Source organism: Panthera tigris, chromosome B4 (assembly GCF_018350195.1).
Source record: "Panthera tigris isolate Pti1 chromosome B4, P.tigris_Pti1_mat1.1, whole genome shotgun sequence".
Lineage (NCBI taxonomy): Eukaryota > Metazoa > Chordata > Mammalia > Carnivora > Felidae > Panthera > Panthera tigris.
The window spans coordinates 42993996-43014113 of record NC_056666.1 but is presented as its reverse complement, the minus strand read 5'-3'; the positions used below and the strand labels follow the sequence as shown (position 1 = coordinate 43014113).

At 39.0% G+C, this 20118-nt stretch overlaps 1 protein-coding gene across 2 annotated transcripts in view; it reads left to right on the top strand.

The window, feature by feature from the left end:
* The window catches only part of LOC102959165 (pregnancy zone protein-like), a 44903-nt gene extending 36484 nt beyond the window's left edge, over positions 1–8419 (top strand). Inside the window, exons 23-36 of one of the 2 annotated variants that reach the window (XM_015542908.2) lie at positions 273–356; positions 872–1048; positions 1338–1425; positions 2070–2226; positions 2613–2687; positions 2976–3159; positions 3585–3808; positions 4643–4861; positions 5015–5145; positions 5520–5610; positions 6302–6370; positions 6703–6805; positions 7182–7223; positions 7866–8419. In XM_015542908.2, the coding sequence (XP_015398394.2) occupies positions 273–356; positions 872–1048; positions 1338–1425; positions 2070–2226; positions 2613–2687; positions 2976–3159; positions 3585–3808; positions 4643–4861; positions 5015–5145; positions 5520–5610; positions 6302–6370; positions 6703–6805; positions 7182–7223; positions 7866–7888 (1667 nt within the window). In that variant the 3' untranslated portion in view covers positions 7889–8419. The remainder of the gene's footprint in view (positions 1–272; positions 357–871; positions 1049–1337; positions 1426–2069; positions 2227–2612; positions 2688–2975; positions 3160–3584; positions 3809–4642; positions 4862–5014; positions 5146–5519; positions 5611–6301; positions 6371–6702; positions 6806–7181; positions 7224–7865) is intronic. The other variant, XM_042991742.1, reaches the window with a different exon arrangement.
* The last annotated feature ends 11699 nt before the right edge of the window (positions 8420–20118 follow it).

The following is a 20118-nucleotide window of genomic DNA, read 5'->3' as shown; positions in this document are numbered from 1 at the left end:
ATAAGCAGTTAAGGGAAGAAAATAGTCATAACATAAGGCATGTGCTCAGAAGGAAATCGGTACAAATTTAGCACAGACATATGTTAATATGGACTTCACTGCGAGATGAACCATGACTTTAGGAGAAACTTGGACGGCATCAAAGAAATTATACAGTGATCCAGAGAAAGGACAGGTGGGAATTTGATCAAAAAGGGGAAGAACTTGAAACAAAAGTAGGACATTGCTCTCTTGTTGTCCCTCCCTTATACATATTTGTCTTCTTTCATTAGAAACTGGAGTGTCTGAAAAGCTGTCACTCAAAGTTCCTTCAGATGTGGTTGAAGGATCTGCCAGGGCGACATATTCGGTTTTGGGTGAGTCTGCCAGCCCGAGGCAAACAATTTTCCATCTCACTATTCTTGTGCATGCAGCCTCACTATCCACAGTTAAGACATTGGCTGTAGGCATTCGTTTGAGAGAAAGAGTGCTAAGCTAAGAATCGCATTGGGTATTAGTCAGAAGGGGGCTGAACAGATGTTGTGCTACCTTGACACACTCTAAAAAGTACCAAGGGTCACCTCCCGGTGCCCTCATCTTCAAGAGACTGACTAGGTGGTGAGGCATCCTGAAAGTCGGTTTTTACCGGACAAGTTGTTCATCAGAAAAGATGGCTCCTGCCATTCAGTTTTTTCCATCCTTGAACCACTGACTTTATTTTTCCCACTTTTCTCTATCCTTTCTATTTCTTGTTTTTCTTCGCCTCTTATGCTTTCCTGTCCTTCTCTCCATAAGTGATTTGACCTCACACTTTGCTAGTAATCTATCTTCCTATCCCAACATAGACCAGCTCTGAGTGCCTCGGATTTTTTTTTATGTTCTCATTCCCCAGGTGACATACTAGGTTCTGCAATGCGAAATCTTCAGAATCTTCTCCGGATGCCTTATGGTTGTGGAGAGCAGAATATGGTCCTTTTTGTCCCTAACATCTATGTTCTGAACTATCTGAATGAGACAGGACAGCTGACGGAGGATATCAAGTCCAAAGCCATCAGCTATCTTGTCAGTGGTGAGAGATTACCCCGAAAGGAGAAATCTTAACTGATTCCCTAAATAGCTCTTTCACTGAACTCCAATCAGTTTCTCCTTGGTTAAGATTTTAAAAAATCACCGTTGCCACGATAACCAATCAAATGTCCCACTATACCTCCAGAAAATTCAATGGCATTATCCAGTCTTGGAGATATCTTGATAAAATGGTAGTTTTCCTAAGATTCCTAACCAAGTTTTGAGGAAAAGACTGATTAATTCTCCAATGTTTCTGCTGTTTCCTAAACCTATGAATACTTCCTTTTCAGGGTACCAAAGACAGTTGAATTACAAGCACAAAGATGGTTCATACAGCACCTTTGGGGATTATGATAGTAGAAGTCAGGGAAACACTTGGTAAGATAATTATTTCCATATGCTCACTGTGGATTCATTCTATTTGGGAATTCTGGAAATATTGATTCTCTGATACCTGGAGTTGTTTCATGGAATGCGCTATCCTTTAAAACTCCACAAGCCTGTCATCACTATCGTGTGATCTCACCAATTCATGTATGAACACTCACCTGTAAAATAAAGTAAATAGTAAACAGCAAAATAAAGATCCCCCAAAATGGAAATATAAGGCAGGAAGCATTGTAATGTGAATGGTAAAAGAAGCTTCTATACTGTGTATTAAGGGAAGGAAGAGGGAAAGGACAGAAAGGGACTGTGATGTGATAAAGAATCATTTAGGAAATGGCAGTTTGGGTGATGGACAGCGTTGTCAGGCAAACATTGTGCACGAAAAAAAAAGTGAAAAAAAAGTGGAAAGTTCTTCATCAACTCTGAAGAAACCAGTTAAGTCGAGAGATTCAAGAAAGAACTCAGATAGTTGCTGCACAAACAAAAGAATATTTAGCGTGCATGTGTCCTGTCCCCACCAATTCCCCCAATGGTTGCTCCCACTGAGTTGTGAAGACCAAAGTCTGAATGCCGTTGCCCAAAATGAGCTTTGAACGTGAGATGGTCCTCATGTCTGTCTCTTCTGTGCTGGACAGGCTTACTGCATTTGTGCTCAAGTCCTTTGCTCAAGCCCGGTCGTACATTTTTGTGGAGAAGTCGCACATCACGGATGCCCTCACTTGGCTCTCACAGAAGCAGAAGGAAAATGGTTGTTTCCAACGCTCCGGATCACTGCTAAACAATGCTATTAAGGTGGTGCCATTAATTTTGTTCTGGTCCCTGGAAATAGTCACATGTAGGGACAAAGATACTCCTACTGATTCCTCAAGTCTCGGTGACATAGATTTGAGGTAGGGCAGTAGGTTCTAAAAGCTTCTGCAACCTGACAACAAATCAGTAGTTTTTTTAGGGAATTAAAATAGTGTGCGAAACGCCTCAGCATGTTACTAAGAGTGAGGGTGAGTGATTTGGAACCGATTTAAGAATTTTAGGGTGGAGGAGAAAGAGGGGAAAATCAATCATACTGCACAAGAAAAGATGCTTTCTGGTGAAAAGTGAGCAAGGGGAAAAGTAGAGTTAGCCAACTCCGGCTAATGAATATTGGAATGTTTGAGTATCTCTGCCTGTGATCTTTACAGGGTGGGGTAGACGACGAAGTGACGCTCTCTGCCTACATCACCATTGCTCTGCTGGAGATGCCACTGCCTGTCACTGTATGTACCAGCACAGTCCCTATATCCTGTCTCACAAATATAAGGAATACAAATCACGAAATTATGAATCTCTGAGGACAATGAGTCGTGGTTTTTATGTTATTTAATTTTGGTATATTTTCACTGGCACATAAAAGACTAGATACTTTTGGAAGCCGCAGAGGAAATTATTCTCGGGTCAGAACCGTGATGTTACGTGACACATGGAGACTATTAATCCGGTGTTAGCCTGGAGACCGTTCATTAGCCTGGTTGTGCTAGATACAGATCTTTTTTCATCTGCTTTAGCACCCTGTTGTCCGCAACGCTCTATTCTGCCTGGAAAGTGCCTGGAGATCCATCTCAGAGTCAGAGGCCCAAGGAAATCTTGTCTACACCAAAGCATTATTGGCCTATGCCTTTGCCCTAGCAGGAAACCAGGCCAAACGAAGTGAGCTGCTTGAATCACTGGACAAAGATGCTGTGAAAGAAGGTAAGAGCTGCTACGGTGAAAGGAGGTAGAATTTACCTCCGGAATCACCAGTGATCAAAAGAAGGAAGAGAACCTATCATGACTATAGTACATCACATATATCACATTATATTATTATAATGATGATAAAAATAATTATCATTGATCCAACGCTTCAATTCTGTAGGTGACATGGAATATTTTTTTCAGTTCACACATTATAGACTCTGCAGCCCGACCTCTAATATCACACCAGTATGTAATAGACACAAAGAAAAAAAACTGTGATTTACTGGAAACGTAAATTGGCAAAGCGTTGCTTGATTGGTGATTACTATTTTTACACCGGCTCACTACTACGTGAGCTCTAACGCTAATGAATATTCATGAATCAGATTTAAAAGTCATTCTTTAAGTTGAAGATCATACTCTTTTCCCTTTCAAAGATGAGTCGATCCACTGGCAGCGTCCTGGGAAAGTTCAAGAAATTCTGTCGCTCTATTATCAACCCCGGGCTCCTTCTGTTGAAGTGGAGATGACCTCTTACTTGCTCCTTGCCTATCTTACTGTTTGGCCTACCCCATCTTCGGAAGATCTGTCTGTGGCTTCACGTATTGTGAAATGGATCACCAAGCAACAAAACCCCAATGGGGGCTTCTCCTCCACTCAGGTCTGTGGAGAGGCCCTGGGAAGAAAAATAAATACCTGACTACATATGTAGACACAACCATATTCTAGGAGTTGGATAATTGGATAATATTTCTAATTCATACTTTCTCCATTCCTCCATCAGCAGAAGGGTTCCAGCCCCCTGTCTTAATATATTCATTACTGCGCTGCCCTTTGTACAGTCTTTCTTATCTTCTCTCCTTAGTGGACCCCCAACTGTAAAATAGATCAATCTTTTTAACGCAATATTTCATAAAATTACTTCCTCGTTAAAATAAATCTTTTTTTCACCCAAAGACTAGAATCGTCTAATATTTTATGCAAAACATTTCCTCTCCCCAGTAAACACGAAGACTCCTATCTGCTTGGGCTGATCCCTTTGCTTTTTTCTGGAATTGGCTCCCTCCTTTTTCTGTGTCTTCCCACCCTGGTAGTCCCTGATGCCCCTCTTCTGTCTATATAAACCCTTCTCATAATTCATCCATACTCTTATGTCTAACATTCTTCACAGTCTCCTCTATCTAGCTCCGATTTCTTCCTCTTTCTTCGAATGTGTACACATGTATTATTATATAAATTTATAAATTATCGAGAAAGCCTCTGCTTTATGTCAAATATCTGGGTCGAATTTCCATGTGTTGAGTGTAAATTACTTGAATGGGGAAACTTTTTAATGTCCCCCCCCCCACCACCAAGGACATAGAATAGTTTATGATTAATAACAGGTCTGCGTTTGTCACTAAATAACTCCGAGAGAGAGTAGGGTTGATATGATTTACATCCAGTATGATTTTGGTACCTTCTCTCCCATGATTTCTGCCCCATCTCTTTTCAGGACACAGTGGTAGCGCTTCAAGCCCTGTCCAAATATGGAGCCGCAACATTCAGTAAAATGGAGAAAGCTGCTGTAGTCACTGTCAAGTCTTCGGAGACCTTCTCGGAAAAATTCCAAGTACACAATGCCAATCGCCTGTTGCTTCAGGAAATCAGGTTGCCAGAGATTCCAGGGGAGTACAGCACGACCGTGTCAGGATCAGGATGTGTGTACCTCCAGGTGAGACTACCAGGGTGTAAGGGAAAAGTCTCAAGAATTAGATACGAACCTCCAAATGGAAAAAGGCATGTGGGCTAAGAAGAGATATGAATCATCTAGAAGAGACAGACTATTAAAGTGCAAAGATAAGGGATGTTTTTAAATTTGTTCTAGACATCCCTGAGATATAATGTCCTGCCCAAGAAAGAAGGGAAAGTTCCCTTCGCTCTGAAGGTTGATACTCTCCCCAAGAATTGTGATGGCGTAGAAGCTCACAGGAAACTCCAGATTCACATCAACATTAGGTAAATCCTTGTGTAGGTAAGACCTTTCGTAGAATATTGAGAAACCGATTTTCTTGTGCGGGGAACTTCCGTTGTCCAAGATCACACATTGTGAATGTGTAATTCTTGCAATATTTACTAGCGAGAAAATGTTCTTCACTCTTGCTGAAAAGCCTTAACATTGAGAACATGATGTTGCCATGCCTGCGGAGTGTGAGTTCATAATGGTGGGTTTTCCAAAAAACAATAGCAGAAGCAAAGAAAGTAGATGGGGAAGCTGCGTGGTGGTTCAGGATAGAAAACACCAGAAATAAAAGAGAAGGGGAGACTTCTGTCTTGAACAAACTCCAAAGGATTTTGTTTGAATGCCTTCTCCCGATGCCTTGACTTTGTAGTTACACTGGAGAACGACCAAGCTCCAACATGGCCATTGTTGACGTGAAGATGATATCAGGCTTCATACCTGTGAAATCATCAGTGAAAAGGGTAAGCCCTATATCCCTTACAGATATCAAAGTCATGATAAATACTGGCATTTGTGCTTGTCAATTTTATTTTACCGATTCAGTTTTACTTTATTTTACTGATTCAATTTTCAAGAGGTACTCCCTCAAACTTACTTCTCTAGAGTGTGCTTACGTCATTTTAATAGTGAATCATCCCTCTTATGTGGTATCAGGTATAAGACGTAAGTCCTAGACATGGTGAATAAGGCTCCAGCAGGCCCGGAGACATCTAGATATGTGGAGAGGTATTGAATTATCTTCCAATCATGTATGTTAAAAAGGGAAAATATATCACATATATACACATGTATATGATATAAAAAGATGCCAGAGAGAGAGAGAGAGAGAGAGAGAAATGTGATACTCTCCCTTTTTCTTTTTATATGTAAAGGATAATTCTCTCTCATATATTATGAAAATATATATGTTATGGATAGATTAGTTAGATGACAGATTGACAGGTAGGTAATAGATAGATACAGAGATACAGAGGTATAAATAATGGTAGATAATATAGAAAGGGCTTAATACATATTACTATATTCCTGAAGAAATCACAATTAGCAATTTGGATGTTTCCGAGCAGCCCATTGGATCATAAATACCTGAAAAGTACTCTCAGCCTGGAATTTCCTCATCTCATATATCTGCCTTATGGTCTTGATCAACAGCTCCAAGAAAAGCCTCAGATTCAAAGGACTGAAGTGAGCACCAACCATGTCCTGATTTACTTTGAAGAGGTGAGATTCTGTAGACTCTGCCAGATCCGGGAACACTACTAGAGGTTCCAACACACCAATCCAGATCCTAGATAATAATGTTTTTCAGACACACAGGTGAAGGAGGCTGAACCAGTCAACAAAGTTCAAGCTTACTACATTTCACTGTCCATAGAATCATCTTTTTTGTCCTTCCTGTATCTGTCACTGAGTCTCAAAATGCCATTCTCTCCAAAGGTTTTGTTACAGACGGATAGCGTAACCATAAGATTTGATGATATCGTAGGAAGAGAGGATGGTAACTGGTAACTAAGTTCATCTTGGATTCCAATTTGGTTTTCCTGTCTCTCCAGCTAACCAATCAAACCCTGAGTTTCTCCTTCTCAGTGGAACAAGACATCCAAGTAAACAATTTAAAACCAGCTACTGTAAAAGCCTATGATTATTATGAGACAGGTAAGTGGGATTCATACATGCTGAACCTTAAAAAGAAAGAACTAACCTGGTAAAGGGTCACCTTCACTGAAACAAAACTGCGCAGTCTTTCCCTGGAGGAAGAAGTGAGTCTGCGGTCATTGGATAGGTACAGCTCCAATAAGAAGAGCAGGGCTGCGAAGAGGGCTACCCGGTGTCCAAAGAAAGACAGCCTTCCATTTGTGAAACCTGGCCCTGAATTCTGTATCCAAGCCTAACTTCTTCTTCCTCCCCTCTCCACCAATCCTACATGGTTTAGCACAGAAGTTCTTAGTTTACAGCTTATTTATAAGTAACTGCCCAGATGCCTGTTTACTGGAGGTCTTCACTCTTTCTGTCTTCTCATTTTGTGTTTCAGAGGAATTCACTATTGAAGAGTACAGTGACCCCTGCAGTGCTGGTAAAGTATAAACAGTAAAATCTAGTGCCAAGATGAAAAAAAAAAAAAGCACCTGTCGTCTGCATAAGGCTGTTGCTTGAGTCTATCCTTATCATATTATAAAGGTCCATGGTGTGGCATTTATGAAGCAAACTGTTTCAAATGTATTATCAAATTTCTCAGTAAGAAAAACATGCATGTAAAGTATAATTTCTGAATCTGGGAGTACTTGTTTGCAGATGAATCCAGGAATTTGCCACATATGAAAACTAAATCATCTAATATTTAGTTTACATTGTATACCCAATGGTGATATATTTGTCACCTATGACATTTTTAGGATGTTTCTGCACTTATACCATTTAAGGTCAGGAAGTTTTTCCCTGTAACCATCCATATAGCACAGCATAAGAGATAGGACCTACAAGATTTTCCCTTAGGCTGGTCAACGGTGTTCATCTTTGACAATATAACACTTGCTTTGAGACCTTCAGTTTTCCATTCTAAAATTGGCGGGGGGTGGGGGGGGGACAAGAACATCCCTATCATTGACAGTAATTAAAATTTATTACATTTGAATATTTATGATTGAAATATGAAAATTATTCCTTTAGTAGATGACAGAATTTCCTTAATTTTCCTACCTTTTATTCTACTGTTTAGAATCTGAACACAGAAGTGTTTAAAAATGGAAACTTGTGGACCTCATCAGATGACCTTCTCTAGCAATGAAGAACAAAGATTGATCAGCAGAAAATATAGAGAAACAGGAGACAGGAATCGGAATACATAAAATTTGTATGTGGAATAAATTTATGACGTATACACATCTACAATTTCTTTTGTTCTTTATCAATGTTACATTTCCCTTCTGAAATCTGTATCTATTCCCCATAACATTTTTAAAAACACTATTAAAGCTCTACAAAAAGCTGCACTCAAAACACTATAGATAAATCAAAATGGAATTCCAGTAAGTGCTCAGATAACCCACAGGAAGGTAGGGTAAAGAAAGCAATGTTTCCAAATATTGAAAACATCCAAAATGTCCATCAGTAGGTGAATGGTTATATTAACTGTGGTGCATTCATGCCGTGGAATACTACTCAGCAATAAAATGGAACAAACTACTGATTTACACAATAATTTGAATAGATCTCAAAAATATTACGCTGAATAGGGGCGCCTGGGTGGCTCAGTCGGTTGAGCGCCAACTTCGGCTCAGGTCACGATCTCACGGTCCGTGAGTTCGAGCCCCGCATCGGGCCCCTGTGCTGACAGCTCAGAGCCCGGAGCCTGTTTCAGATTCTGTGTCTCCCTCTTTCTGACCCTCCCCCATTCATGCTCTGTCTCTCTCTGTCTCAAAAATAAATAAACGTTAAAAAAAAAAAAATATTACGCTGAATGAAAATACAGCCAATTTCAAAAGGTCATAGTGCATGTTTCCTTTTGTCTAACATTACTGAAATGACAAAATGATAGAAATGGAAAACAAATTAGTGGTTTCCAGGGGTTATGGATGGTAAAGCAAGGGAGAATTGGCATGACTATAAAGGGCTAGCTTTAGACAGATCTTTGGGTTGATGAAATCCTGTGTGTGTTTCCTTCACAAGTAAAATTTTTGAATTTGTGTAGCTTAATAAAATACAGCTTTTAATAACTATTATGGCTGGTCTGTCTCATTTCTCTGTTTGCATCTTTTCTTTGCAATACTGTTTATTATTTACTCCAGGTAAAACTTTAAAATCCTTTGTGAAGTTAATTATCTCCCTAGTTTTACTGGGTACTATTTAGTATTGCATTTAATATTAATCAATTTCTAATGATTGTGAAAGTCAACATTTTATGATATTTAGCCTTCCCTATTCAGACACAGTTTATCTTCATTTATTCAGTTCACAAGAAAGTGAATTCTAAATTTGATTTACTCTCTGATTTTGGACTAAACTACAAAGTTAAAATTAGAGGTTGACTTCATAAATATATATAGTGTGATAAGTTAAAAGCATGAAGTGTGACGCCTGGGCGGCTCAATCAGTTAAGCACCCAACTCTTGATTTTGGCTCAGGTCATGATCTCATGGTTTGTGAGATCCAGCCCCATGTCAGGCTCTTCACTGACAGAGTAAAGCCTGCTTGGGATTCTCCTTCTCCCTCTGTCTCTCTGCTCCTCCTCTGCTTGTGCTCTCCCTCTCTCTCAAAATAAATATTTTTTAAAAATAAAAATAAAAAATAAAAGCATAAAACAATGTATATACATGGAGACAAATTAAAAGATAAATGCAAGAATAAGGTTACGAGGGGCTCCTGGGTGGCTCGGTCGGTTAAGTCTGACTCTGGCTGAGGTCATCATCTCACAGTTTGCGGGTTCGAGCCCTGCATGGGGCTCACCTGAGAGTGCAGAGCCTGCTTGGGATTCTCTCTCTCTCTCACTCTCTCTCTCTCCCCTCCCCTCCCCAAGCTCATGCTTTCTCTCTCTCTCAAAATAAATAAATAAACTTAAAAAAAAAGAATACAATTACAAGATAATGAAAGACTAGAAACCGTTGAAAGATTTTAAAGCGAGAGAATATTTCAGACTTGCATTCTGAGAGTTCAACTCCTTGGCAAAGGGAAGAAAGGAGCTTTTGCTGATGTCCAAATACACAGGCCATTTGTGCACAGCCAGGCTATCTTCTTCACGCCTGATCACATGGTTTAGCACACATATCTCTCTTCCACACTTCTACACACTTCATATAAAACAAACTAAAAGATTATTTTCCTCTCATCTCCGAATCAGATCTCTTTGAAAACAAAACCTGGGAGCGCCTGGGTGGCTCAGTCGGTTAAGTGTCCGACTTCGGCTCAGGTCACGATCTCGCAGTCCGTGAGTTCGAGCCCCGCATCGGGCTCTGTGCTGACTGCTCAGAGCCTGGAGCCTGTTTCCGATTCTGTGTCTCCCTCTCTCTGTGACCCTCCCCCGTTCATCCTCTGTCTCTCTCTGTCTCAAAAATAAATAAACGTTAAAAAAAATTTTTAAAAAATAGAAAGAAAGAAAGAAAGAAAGAAAGAAAGAAAGAAAGAAAGAAAACGAAACCAGTATCTTAATCATGCCTGCGGCCTATTCACTTAACACAGTGCTGTGAATATCGTAGGCTCTCAGCAAAACAAAAGTGTGACGGAACAGGTCCCTGAGTGAGCCTGTTCCCAAACGTGGGTACATGCAAGATAAATGGAGTAACACAAAGGTGTTGGAATACATCAGGAAAGAAAATGCACTAGAAAGATCATTTCACCCCAAGCTGAGTTGAATTGCTTAATGTGTCACAAATGTGTTACAGAAAAGATTTTCATACTTTTCCCAAGTCAAGTAGATGAGGAGAACAAGGAATTTGGCTTATTTATGAACACCTTAAAACTTGTTTAAAAGTACCTTTTATGCATTCACTGAGCTCAAAGAGGAAAATTAGCGCCTCTGGCTTGCAAAACTAGCTGTCAGCAATCACCAAAGGGGTAAAGACACATTATCTCTGTTGTGGGTTGAATTGTGTCCCCCCAAGAAGATACATTGAAGTTCCAATCCCTGGTACCTGTGAATGTGACCTTATCTGGAAATAGGGAATATCTGTAACTGGAAATACATCTGCAGATGTAATTTTGATGTAAGTTAAGACGAGGAGCACCGGGGTGGCTCATTCGGGGTTAAGCGTCTGAGCTCAGGTCATGACCTCGCGGTTTGTGAGTTCGAGCGCCACATGGGACTCTGCGCTGACGGTTGGGAGCCTGGAGCCTGCCTCAGATTCTGTATCTCCCTCTCTCTCTGCTCCTCCCCTGCTTGCTCGCGGTCTCTCTCCCTCTCTCTCAAAGAAATACACAAACAAACATACATTAAAAAAGAAAGGTGGAAATTAAGATGAGATCAGACTGTGGTAGGATGGACCCTTTATCCAATACTACTGTTGTTCCATAAGAAAAGGTGAAGATACACAGAGGCAAACATGCACAGAGGGAAGACGATGCCAGACTTGCAGGAAAAATGCCACGTGGTGATGGAGCAGGGACACAAATACCAGGACTGCTGGCAACCAATGAAGCTAAGACAATGGCACGGAAGAGATTGCCCCTGAAAGCATTTGGAAGGTGCATGGCCCGGGTCGGTCAATACCTCGATTTGTGACTTCTAGCCTCCAGAACTACGAAAGAACAAATTACCATTGTTTTAAGCCACCCAGTGTGTGGTAGTTTGTTATGGCCGTTGTAGGAAACTGCTGTAATGTCCCGGGGTCTAGTTTTTCACGTCTGGCTTTCTGCCATGTTGACAGCTTCTCTCATAAAAGATGAATCAGTTCTTGTTATTAAAGTTCTCCAGGAGGAAGTTCTTGTAGATTTCTCCTGTGGTCATAAGGAAAATAAAATGATCCAAAATAAAAATAAAGGAATCCATGGGTCATTCATATTACTTGACTTCAAGGCACATTTGGGTGAAAATGCTGGCAGATTTTAATCGGTTCTGGTACACTCCCTCAAGAAATATTTGGTACTTAATACAACACAAAAGTACTGTTGTAGACCTTTCTTCTTCGTGATTCTAAAAATATAAAGAAGTCACTGTTATTTAAATGGTAATAGTGTGCAAAATATCCTTACGCTTTTCACTTAATATCCTCAGGTATTTTTCTTATAAAATTGAGGAATCCGAATTCATGAGATAACATTAAAGAACACTCAAGCCACTAAATGCACAAGCTGTGCAAGGATTCACGTTATGGTTGAACAAAGCTTCGCCTGAAAAAATCTGTACCAAGATGTAATGTGTACTTAATCTGACAAAATGAAACTTGTCATGTTCAGTAAATGATCTTTGATTACCCAAACTCTGTTAATATATAAGCCACACAAAAGACTTTCATCCTCAGCAGGCTTAGCTATCATTTGGCCTAAAGGTTCTCTCTTCAAAGACAGTGAGCAGCCGAATATAAAATTAAACTGCCTCTTGATTATCAGATATCGAAAAAGAAAAGATTAAAAATAAAAGGGAATGCTTTTCCCAATTTGTGTAAAATAAAACAGCACCCTCTCTGTAAATTTTTTTATAATTTATACTGGGACTCATAGATGGATATTATTAACTCTGGTATCTCCTTATTTTACAAACTGTCAAAGTGTAACTTTCAAAAAGAAAATATATATTCATATACTTGTAACTTATATTCTGAGGCAACTATAAACTGAACACAGTGTCTAAGATCTTATTTAGCCTATTAATTAAGTAACCAGTAAAATGTTATAACAAGTCCAAAAAGCTAGGAAACTTACAAACAATTTTTAAAAAACTGTTAGGAGAAGAATGATGAGTTACGTACAAAACTAAATAATGTAAAATAAGCCATACAATCTTAGGGGTTATCTGTTCCACTGGGCAGAAGTTATTTGCGTGTGTACCTAACAAAAATCAACAAGTAACCTCACTGAGTCTAGAGCCTTTCATTTGTAGTAAATAATGAAACGAACTAAGCATATGCCCCTGGATAATCTTTAAGTGGTCCTTGACCCCAAGTTATATAGAAAGAATGTGCTACTCCCCATTTTTGCCTTACTGCTGAGTTTCTGATAGTTTTTCTGACGGTCTCCCCTCTATAAAATTATTCTTGATTAAAAAAAAAAAAAAAGAAGTGACCATCTTATTAGGTTTGTACTCATTGTTTTCACAAGTGCCCGGGAAGGTTAATGAGGGTTAATGTAGGCCTCCTTGGGTTTGTCTGAAAATCTTGAGCCTTCAGTATTAAACAGCTATTAAGGCCACATAACTAACTTCTGTCCAGCAGCTTTCATAAGGAATCTTGGCTTAGACTTTTAAAAACCTCCATGACTTATTATTTCACCTATAGTACCTACAACGTTAGATGAATTCCTCTCACCTAAAAGTCCCCCAAATTCTGGGGCGCCTGGGTGGCTCAGTTGGTTAAGCGTCCGACTTCAGCTCAGGTCACGATCTCGCAGTTTGTGAGTTCGAGCCCCACGTCGGGTTCTGGGCTGATGGCTCAGAGCCTGGAGCCTGCTTCCGATTCTGTGTCTCCCTCTCTCTCTGCCCCTCCCCCGTTCGCTCTGTCTCTCTCTGTCCCAAAAATAAATAAACATTAAAAAAAAAAAAATTAAAAAAAAAAAAAAAAGTCCCCCAAATTCCAAGATCTTTGGCTTGCCAGGGAATGATCTTGTTTATTCTTGTGAGATTGAAGCCCTATAAGTCAGGTACCAGGTCAGTTTCACGAGAGAACTTTGTAGGCACCACTGGTATTTCTCAATAGCGAACGTATCTTGTCTGATTAAATGAGAATTATTTTCAAATATCATTGCTCCAAGTATGACTTGATTACACAATCAACCTGTGCAACTATATCCACGTTAAAAGAAAACAGCAAATTCTTATTAAACTATGCAATCAATGTTTGCTGTGCAAAGTATAAAGATTCAGTCAAAGTATGTGTTTGAATTCTAAGGTTATCAGTGGGAATCAGCTATCATCTTTAAACGTTTTGTTTCCATCCACGGAAATAAAATCTGCTAAATTAGGGGTTGGGTATAAGGTAAAAAGAGTGAGAAAAAAACTTTTCCTATATTTGTTTAAAATACAACATTAAAATAATACCTACCTACCATATTCCAAAGAGAGAACCACATTTTAATTTCCCTCTTTGGTTTAGTCAATCCTAGTAATTCTCATTCTGCTTGATCTTAAGTCAAGCATTGTTCTCTCCTGGAGTATATTTGTTTCTAAACTGAAAAGAGTCCCAGAAATCTTGCCTGATCCATTAGGACAGTCTGAAAGTTGTCTAAGGAAGAACAGCTTAGAAAACTGTATCCAAGAGTCTGTTCTTTGAAGTACCAATGTCCATAGTATCTAGTAGGGAACTTTCCAGAAGCATTCAGCAAGCATCAAGCAGCAGACAACTGCTTGATGGTGAGATAAGTTAGTTTCTTACAGTAACTTATAATGTCATAGTGAAGGAGAGAAAATTTCTCATAGGCATACTTCACATAGCTTTTGCTCGATGTTTTCATAAAAGTGAGAATATACACGGACAATGAAGACATTGACAAATCTCCAGTATCTTCACATAAAAGCTACAATTTCTGAAATATTTATATTGACATTTTGCCTGTGCACATTTAACCTAGAGAAGGCTGAGGATATCTTCCAATTTGATCATTCTTCTCAAGTAGGTCTTACAACAACACTGCTAAGCTAATTAATAAAGACAATGAAAAATATCCTGACTTTATAATTTCCTTTTAAAATCAGGATGCTATCTGAGGCAAGCAAAAGAAAGTGGCCAGATTGATTAAATAGGGGAAACTAGATTAAATAGGGGAAAGAATACATTATTACTTATTACCTAATCAAAGTGAAAATATTTTCAAATTAACATAGAAGAAGAAAGATAACATGATTGCAAAGTCAACACAAAACAGAAAAAAATATTCCGGTGCAACACACTGAATAACTGCTATCTAGACACGTTGTAACAGAAAATAAGTAATATTCTCAACCATTGTTGAAAACAAAATCTACTAAATTGAGGGTTAGATATAGCATAAAAAGAAATAAAAGTAACTTTTCTTATATTCATTAAAAACACAATATTTAAAATAATGCCTACTATATTCCAAATAAATAATCACGATTTAATTTCTAGGACCACTATACCATTAACAGAGAAAGCCTAATTTTAGTTTTGCATTGATATAAAATTTTGCAGTAAATGTTTTACAAGTTTTTAAAAACTAATAAAGCCATCAAACTTGAGCTAAGAATAACATCAGCAAAAATGGTGGAGGAAGGAACTCCAAAATAGCAAATGTTCATGAATTGAAAGACTTACATATTAATATAAAATATATTGCATACAGTAATAAAATATTAACATATAAATTGTATTTTACTAATTTATTGATATTAAGATGGCAATATCCCCCAAACTGATCTGTAGATTCAGTGCAATCCCCACCAAAATTATAACTGCTTTTCTTTAACAAATGGACAGGTTGACCCTGAAATTCATTTGGAGATGCAAGAAACTCAAATTAGCCAAAACAATATCGAAAAAGAAGAACAAAGAAGAAAGACTCACAATTCTCTATTTCAAAACTATTTTCAAAACTAGGTCTAGGATCCCAAACACATAAAAACCTCTTACAACTCATCCGTAAGAAAACAAATTAAACGGGGCGCCTGGGTGGCGCAGTCGGTTAAGCGTCCGACTTCAGCCAGGTCACGATCTCGCGGTCCGTGAGTTCGAGCCCCGCGTCAGGCTCTGGGCTGATGGCTCGGAGCCTGGAGCCTGTTTCCGATTCTGTGTCTCCCTCTCTCTCTGCCCCTCCCCCGTTCATGCTCTGTCTCTCTCTGTCCCAAAAATAAAAAATAAAAAAAAATAAAAAAAACGTTGAAAAAAAGAAAACAAATTAAACTATGATTTATTTAATTTATTTTAATTTATCAAATTAAACTACGATAAAGAAGTTAAATAGAAACGTCTCTAAAGAAGATATGCAACAGTCAATAAGCTCGTGAAAATACGCTCAGAATCATTAGTTATTAGGGAAATGCAAATCAAAACCACCATGAGATACCTCTTCACGCCTGGTAGAATGGGTATAATTAAACAACAACAACAACAACAACAACAACAAAACAGAGAATGACAAGTGTTGGCAAAGATGTGGAGAAAACGGAAGCCTCATTTACCAAAGAGACAAGGCAAAAAGCCGCATGCAGCTGTCTGGGAAACAATTCTGCGGTTCCCCAAAATGTTAAACAGAGAGTTCCCATGTGACCCAGCAATTCTACTCCTACTTACATACCAGAGGCAATTGAAAACATATATTTGCACAAAACCGTTTACACAGCTGTTCAGAGAATTATTCATAACAGCTAAAAAGTGGAAGTGACCCAAATGTCTTATCAACTGATGGATGAATAAATAAAAGATAGTACAGCTGTACAATAGAGTATCTTTCATCCATATGAAACAATACTGATATATACCACAGCACAGATGAACCTTGAAAATACCTTGCTAAGAAGCCAGACACAAAAAGCCACATAAGGCATTATTCCATTTATTTATTTGAAATGTCCAGACAAATCCATAGAGACAGAAAATAAGTTCGTGGTTGTCAGACACTGAGGAGTAAAAAATTGGGAACAGGTCCAACGTTTCTTTTGGGGGTAATGGAATCTTCAATAATTAGATAGTGGCAATGATTGCCTAACACCACGAATATCATTTAACTGTACATTGGAAAATGGTGACTTTTGTATTATGCGAGTTACATCTAAATAAAAATTTTTTTAAAAATGTGCCAGCTATGGAAAAAGTTACGTTGCTTTTTCCAGATTCAATGTTATAAATGAGGGTGAAAAAAATCATTTCCTACAGACGTTATTCCACATTCATTGAGATTTTTTTTCTTTCACTGTTCTATTTCACATTATGAAAGAACCAGGCATTTTTTTTTTTTTTGATGTTTTATTTATTTTTGAGAGACAGAGAGAGACAGAGACAGAGTACAAGCAGGGGAGGGGCAGAGAGAGAGGGAGACACAGAATGTGAAGCAGGCTCCGGGCTCTGAGCCGTCAGCACAGAGCCGGACACGGGGGTTCGAACTCATGAACTGCGAGATCATGACCTGAGCTGGCTGAAGTCGACGCTTAACGACTGAGCCACCCAGGCGCCCCAAGAACCAGACATTTTAAAACAAAAAATATTCTCTTTTTTCCCTCGGAAAACAAACACGCCGCTCATTACTCTGCATAATTGTGTTTATTCTGTTCCCAGAATAGTCAAAACCATCCCTGATTATGACTTTTAGCCCTATATACGGAAAAACAACGGCAAGAGAGATCATTAAGTTACCTTCTGTATCTCGCATTTTCACTGGCTAATAAAGCACTCAAGAACCATATAATACAATTTTCTATGGCCACACATATCCTTTTTACAACGTTTCAAAGTTTGGAGTTGTAAAAACAAGGAATAGGAAACAAGCAAGGAAAACGTGGCTGATGTGAAAAGAGACCAGCTATAAATAACTCAAGAAATAAGAAATGAACTCATGGAAATACAAAAGAAATCAGCTAATGGTTGAAGCCGTAGTTCTGACAGAAATAAGATGAAACGAACAACTTTATAGTCAGATGGGCGGAAATCACTCCCAAGGCAGAAGAGAATAATAAAGGGACACAAAATATCAAAACCAAGTTAAAGGGCAGAAAGCACCGAGGGGAGTCAACACTTACTTCCGACACGATGAAACACTAGCGCAGGCTGTTTCTTCCTCCTTCCAAACAACCCGGGAGAAACAATATAAGCAAAAGAGAAACATGGGTTTTAGGAATCAACAAAGTATCAGAAAAACCTGGAGAAATGAATGCACTCTGGAACTGTTGAGGAACTGGCAGGGGGGCGGGGGGGGGGGGGGGAGGGGGGGTTGGTAATCAACGAGAAAGGAAGCTGGAAACGGCCTGACTTGATAAATTCAAACACAGTTATTTAAATGCTGCCCTTGCCTTTCTTTCAAGTTGGTTTGGGATGGTCATTATCCCTTCACAGAAATCGGCAGCAAAATCCTAGAGTGAAATCCTGTTAACCGAAAAGCTCTGTAAGTGTAAAGATGAAATCAGATGTGGAATAACCAGCCGCCTCGGGCATTTGCTTTTCCGGTTTGTCCCCCTGTGAACCCTCAGAGCTCCAGGGAGATGATCTCTTTTCTTTTCTTTCTTTCTTTTCTTTCATTCTTTCTTTCATGTTTATTCATTTTTGAGACACAGAGCGTGAGCAGGGGAGGGGCAGAGAGAGAGGGAGACACAGAATCCGAAGCAGGTTCCAGGCTCCGAGCTGTCAGCGCAGAGCCCCATGCGGGGCTCGAACTCACAAACCGGAGAGATCTTGACCTGAGCCGAAGTCGGATGCTTAACTGACTGAGCCACCCAGGCGCCCCAAGAGGATCGGTTTTCATTGCTGTCTCCTTAAAGATATAGAAATGTAAAAAGTATCATTATTACACTATGTGTTAACCAACTTGGGTTTAAATTTTAAAAAAAATTAAATTAAATTTTTACAAAATGTAACAAGTAAAAGTGATCAATGGCGGTCCTTGATGACTGGGGATTTCCTCCCAGGACTCTTTCTCTCCCCAAACTTTACACTCACTCTCCAGATCACACACAGGATCTGATCCTTGGCTCTTCCCCAATATATAATACGAGACAAAGTATCCCATTTATAATAGGCTCACAGCCAAAATAACAATAAATTTCAGCTGTTCAAGTCCTATAAAAGAAACACAACAGGGGCGCCTGGGTGGCTCAGTCGGTTAAGCGTCCAACTTCCGCTCAGGTCTTGATCTCAGGGTTCATGGGTTTAAGCCCCACATGGGCCTGTGCAGCGCACTTCAGATTCTGTGTCTCCCTCTCTCTCTGCCCCTCCCCTGCTCACATTCTCTCTCTCTCTCTCTCTCTCTCTCTGAAATAAACATTAAAAATTTTTTTAAAGAAACACAACAAACTGATCAACATATATTATCTGAAGAAAAATTATCAGAACGAAATACCAATATAAAATAAGCCTAATGAAGTAGACAATAAAAGGTATACAAAATGTAAATTAAACACAAGAAATCATAACACCAAAAAAGTGGAAATATTAGATATGAATACGTAGTGTTTGAAATTTCTGAGATTACCATCCTGATGTGTAGAACTGAAGCAAAAAATAATGAGCTTAAAGGTGAAGTTGAGGAATTTTGCAAGAAAGCAGCAGGAAAGTTTAAACACATAGAAAAAGTAAACGGAAAGCTAAGTAATACGAAAGATTGAAGTAAAAGTCTGAACATTTACATCTTCCACTTCATAAGATGAAAGTAAAAAGGAAAAGGAAAAAAGTATGAAGAAGTAATGAAAATAAATTTCCCAGCCTCAAAAAAAAGTAAATAACTACACAAAAGAGATAAAAAAAAAAAAAAAAAAAAAAAAAAACCTGGACACATACTAAGCTTTTAAAATGTCTAAGATAAAGAAAAATTCTAAATGGTTCAGGAGAAAAAGACTAGGTACAGGTTCTCAACAACACTGGACACAAGAATACAATGGGATAACAGGTTAAACCACTAAGGAAAAACTTCACATCATGAATGTTATGTCCATACAAATCATGACTCAAATGTGAGAACATAAAAATCTTTGTAGGTGTGCACAGCCTGGGAAGTTTTGCTAGATAAGAGCCCTACCTTGAAAACTATTCAAGAAAAAGTTTGCAAGCAAAACAGAGAAATAAACCAGAGTATGCTATAAAAGATTTGAAAGTTGGGGCCCTGGGTGGGTCTGTCACTTATACATCTGACTCTTGGTTTCGGCTCAGGTCATAATCTCATGGTTTCGGGAGTTTGAGCCCCGCGTTGGGCTCTGTGCTGACAGCCCGGAGCCTGCTTGGGATTCTCTCTCCCCCCCTGCCTCTGCCCCTCCCCTGCTCACACTGTGTCTCACTCTCTCTCTCTCAAAATAAAGAAGCTGTTTATAGATTTCTTTAAATAAAGTGGGTAAAATCAAAGAAACTTGAGAAAAGTATAATTTTGGATCAAGCAAGGTACAATCAAGGAATCCAAACCACATGATAATTTGAACAGGGAAGGTTTAAAATAAAGTATTAGAGGGGCACCTGGGTGGCTCAGTTGGTTAAGCGTCCGACTTCACTCAGGTCATGATCTCACAGTTTGTGAGTTTGAGCCCTGCATTGGGCTCTGTGCTGACAGCTCAGAGCCTGGAGCCTGCTTCGGGTTCTGTGTCTCCTTCTCTCTCTGCCCCTTCCCCACTTGTGCTCTGCCTCTCTCTGTCTCTCCAAAATAAACAAATGTTAAAAAAAATTAAAACAAAGTATTAT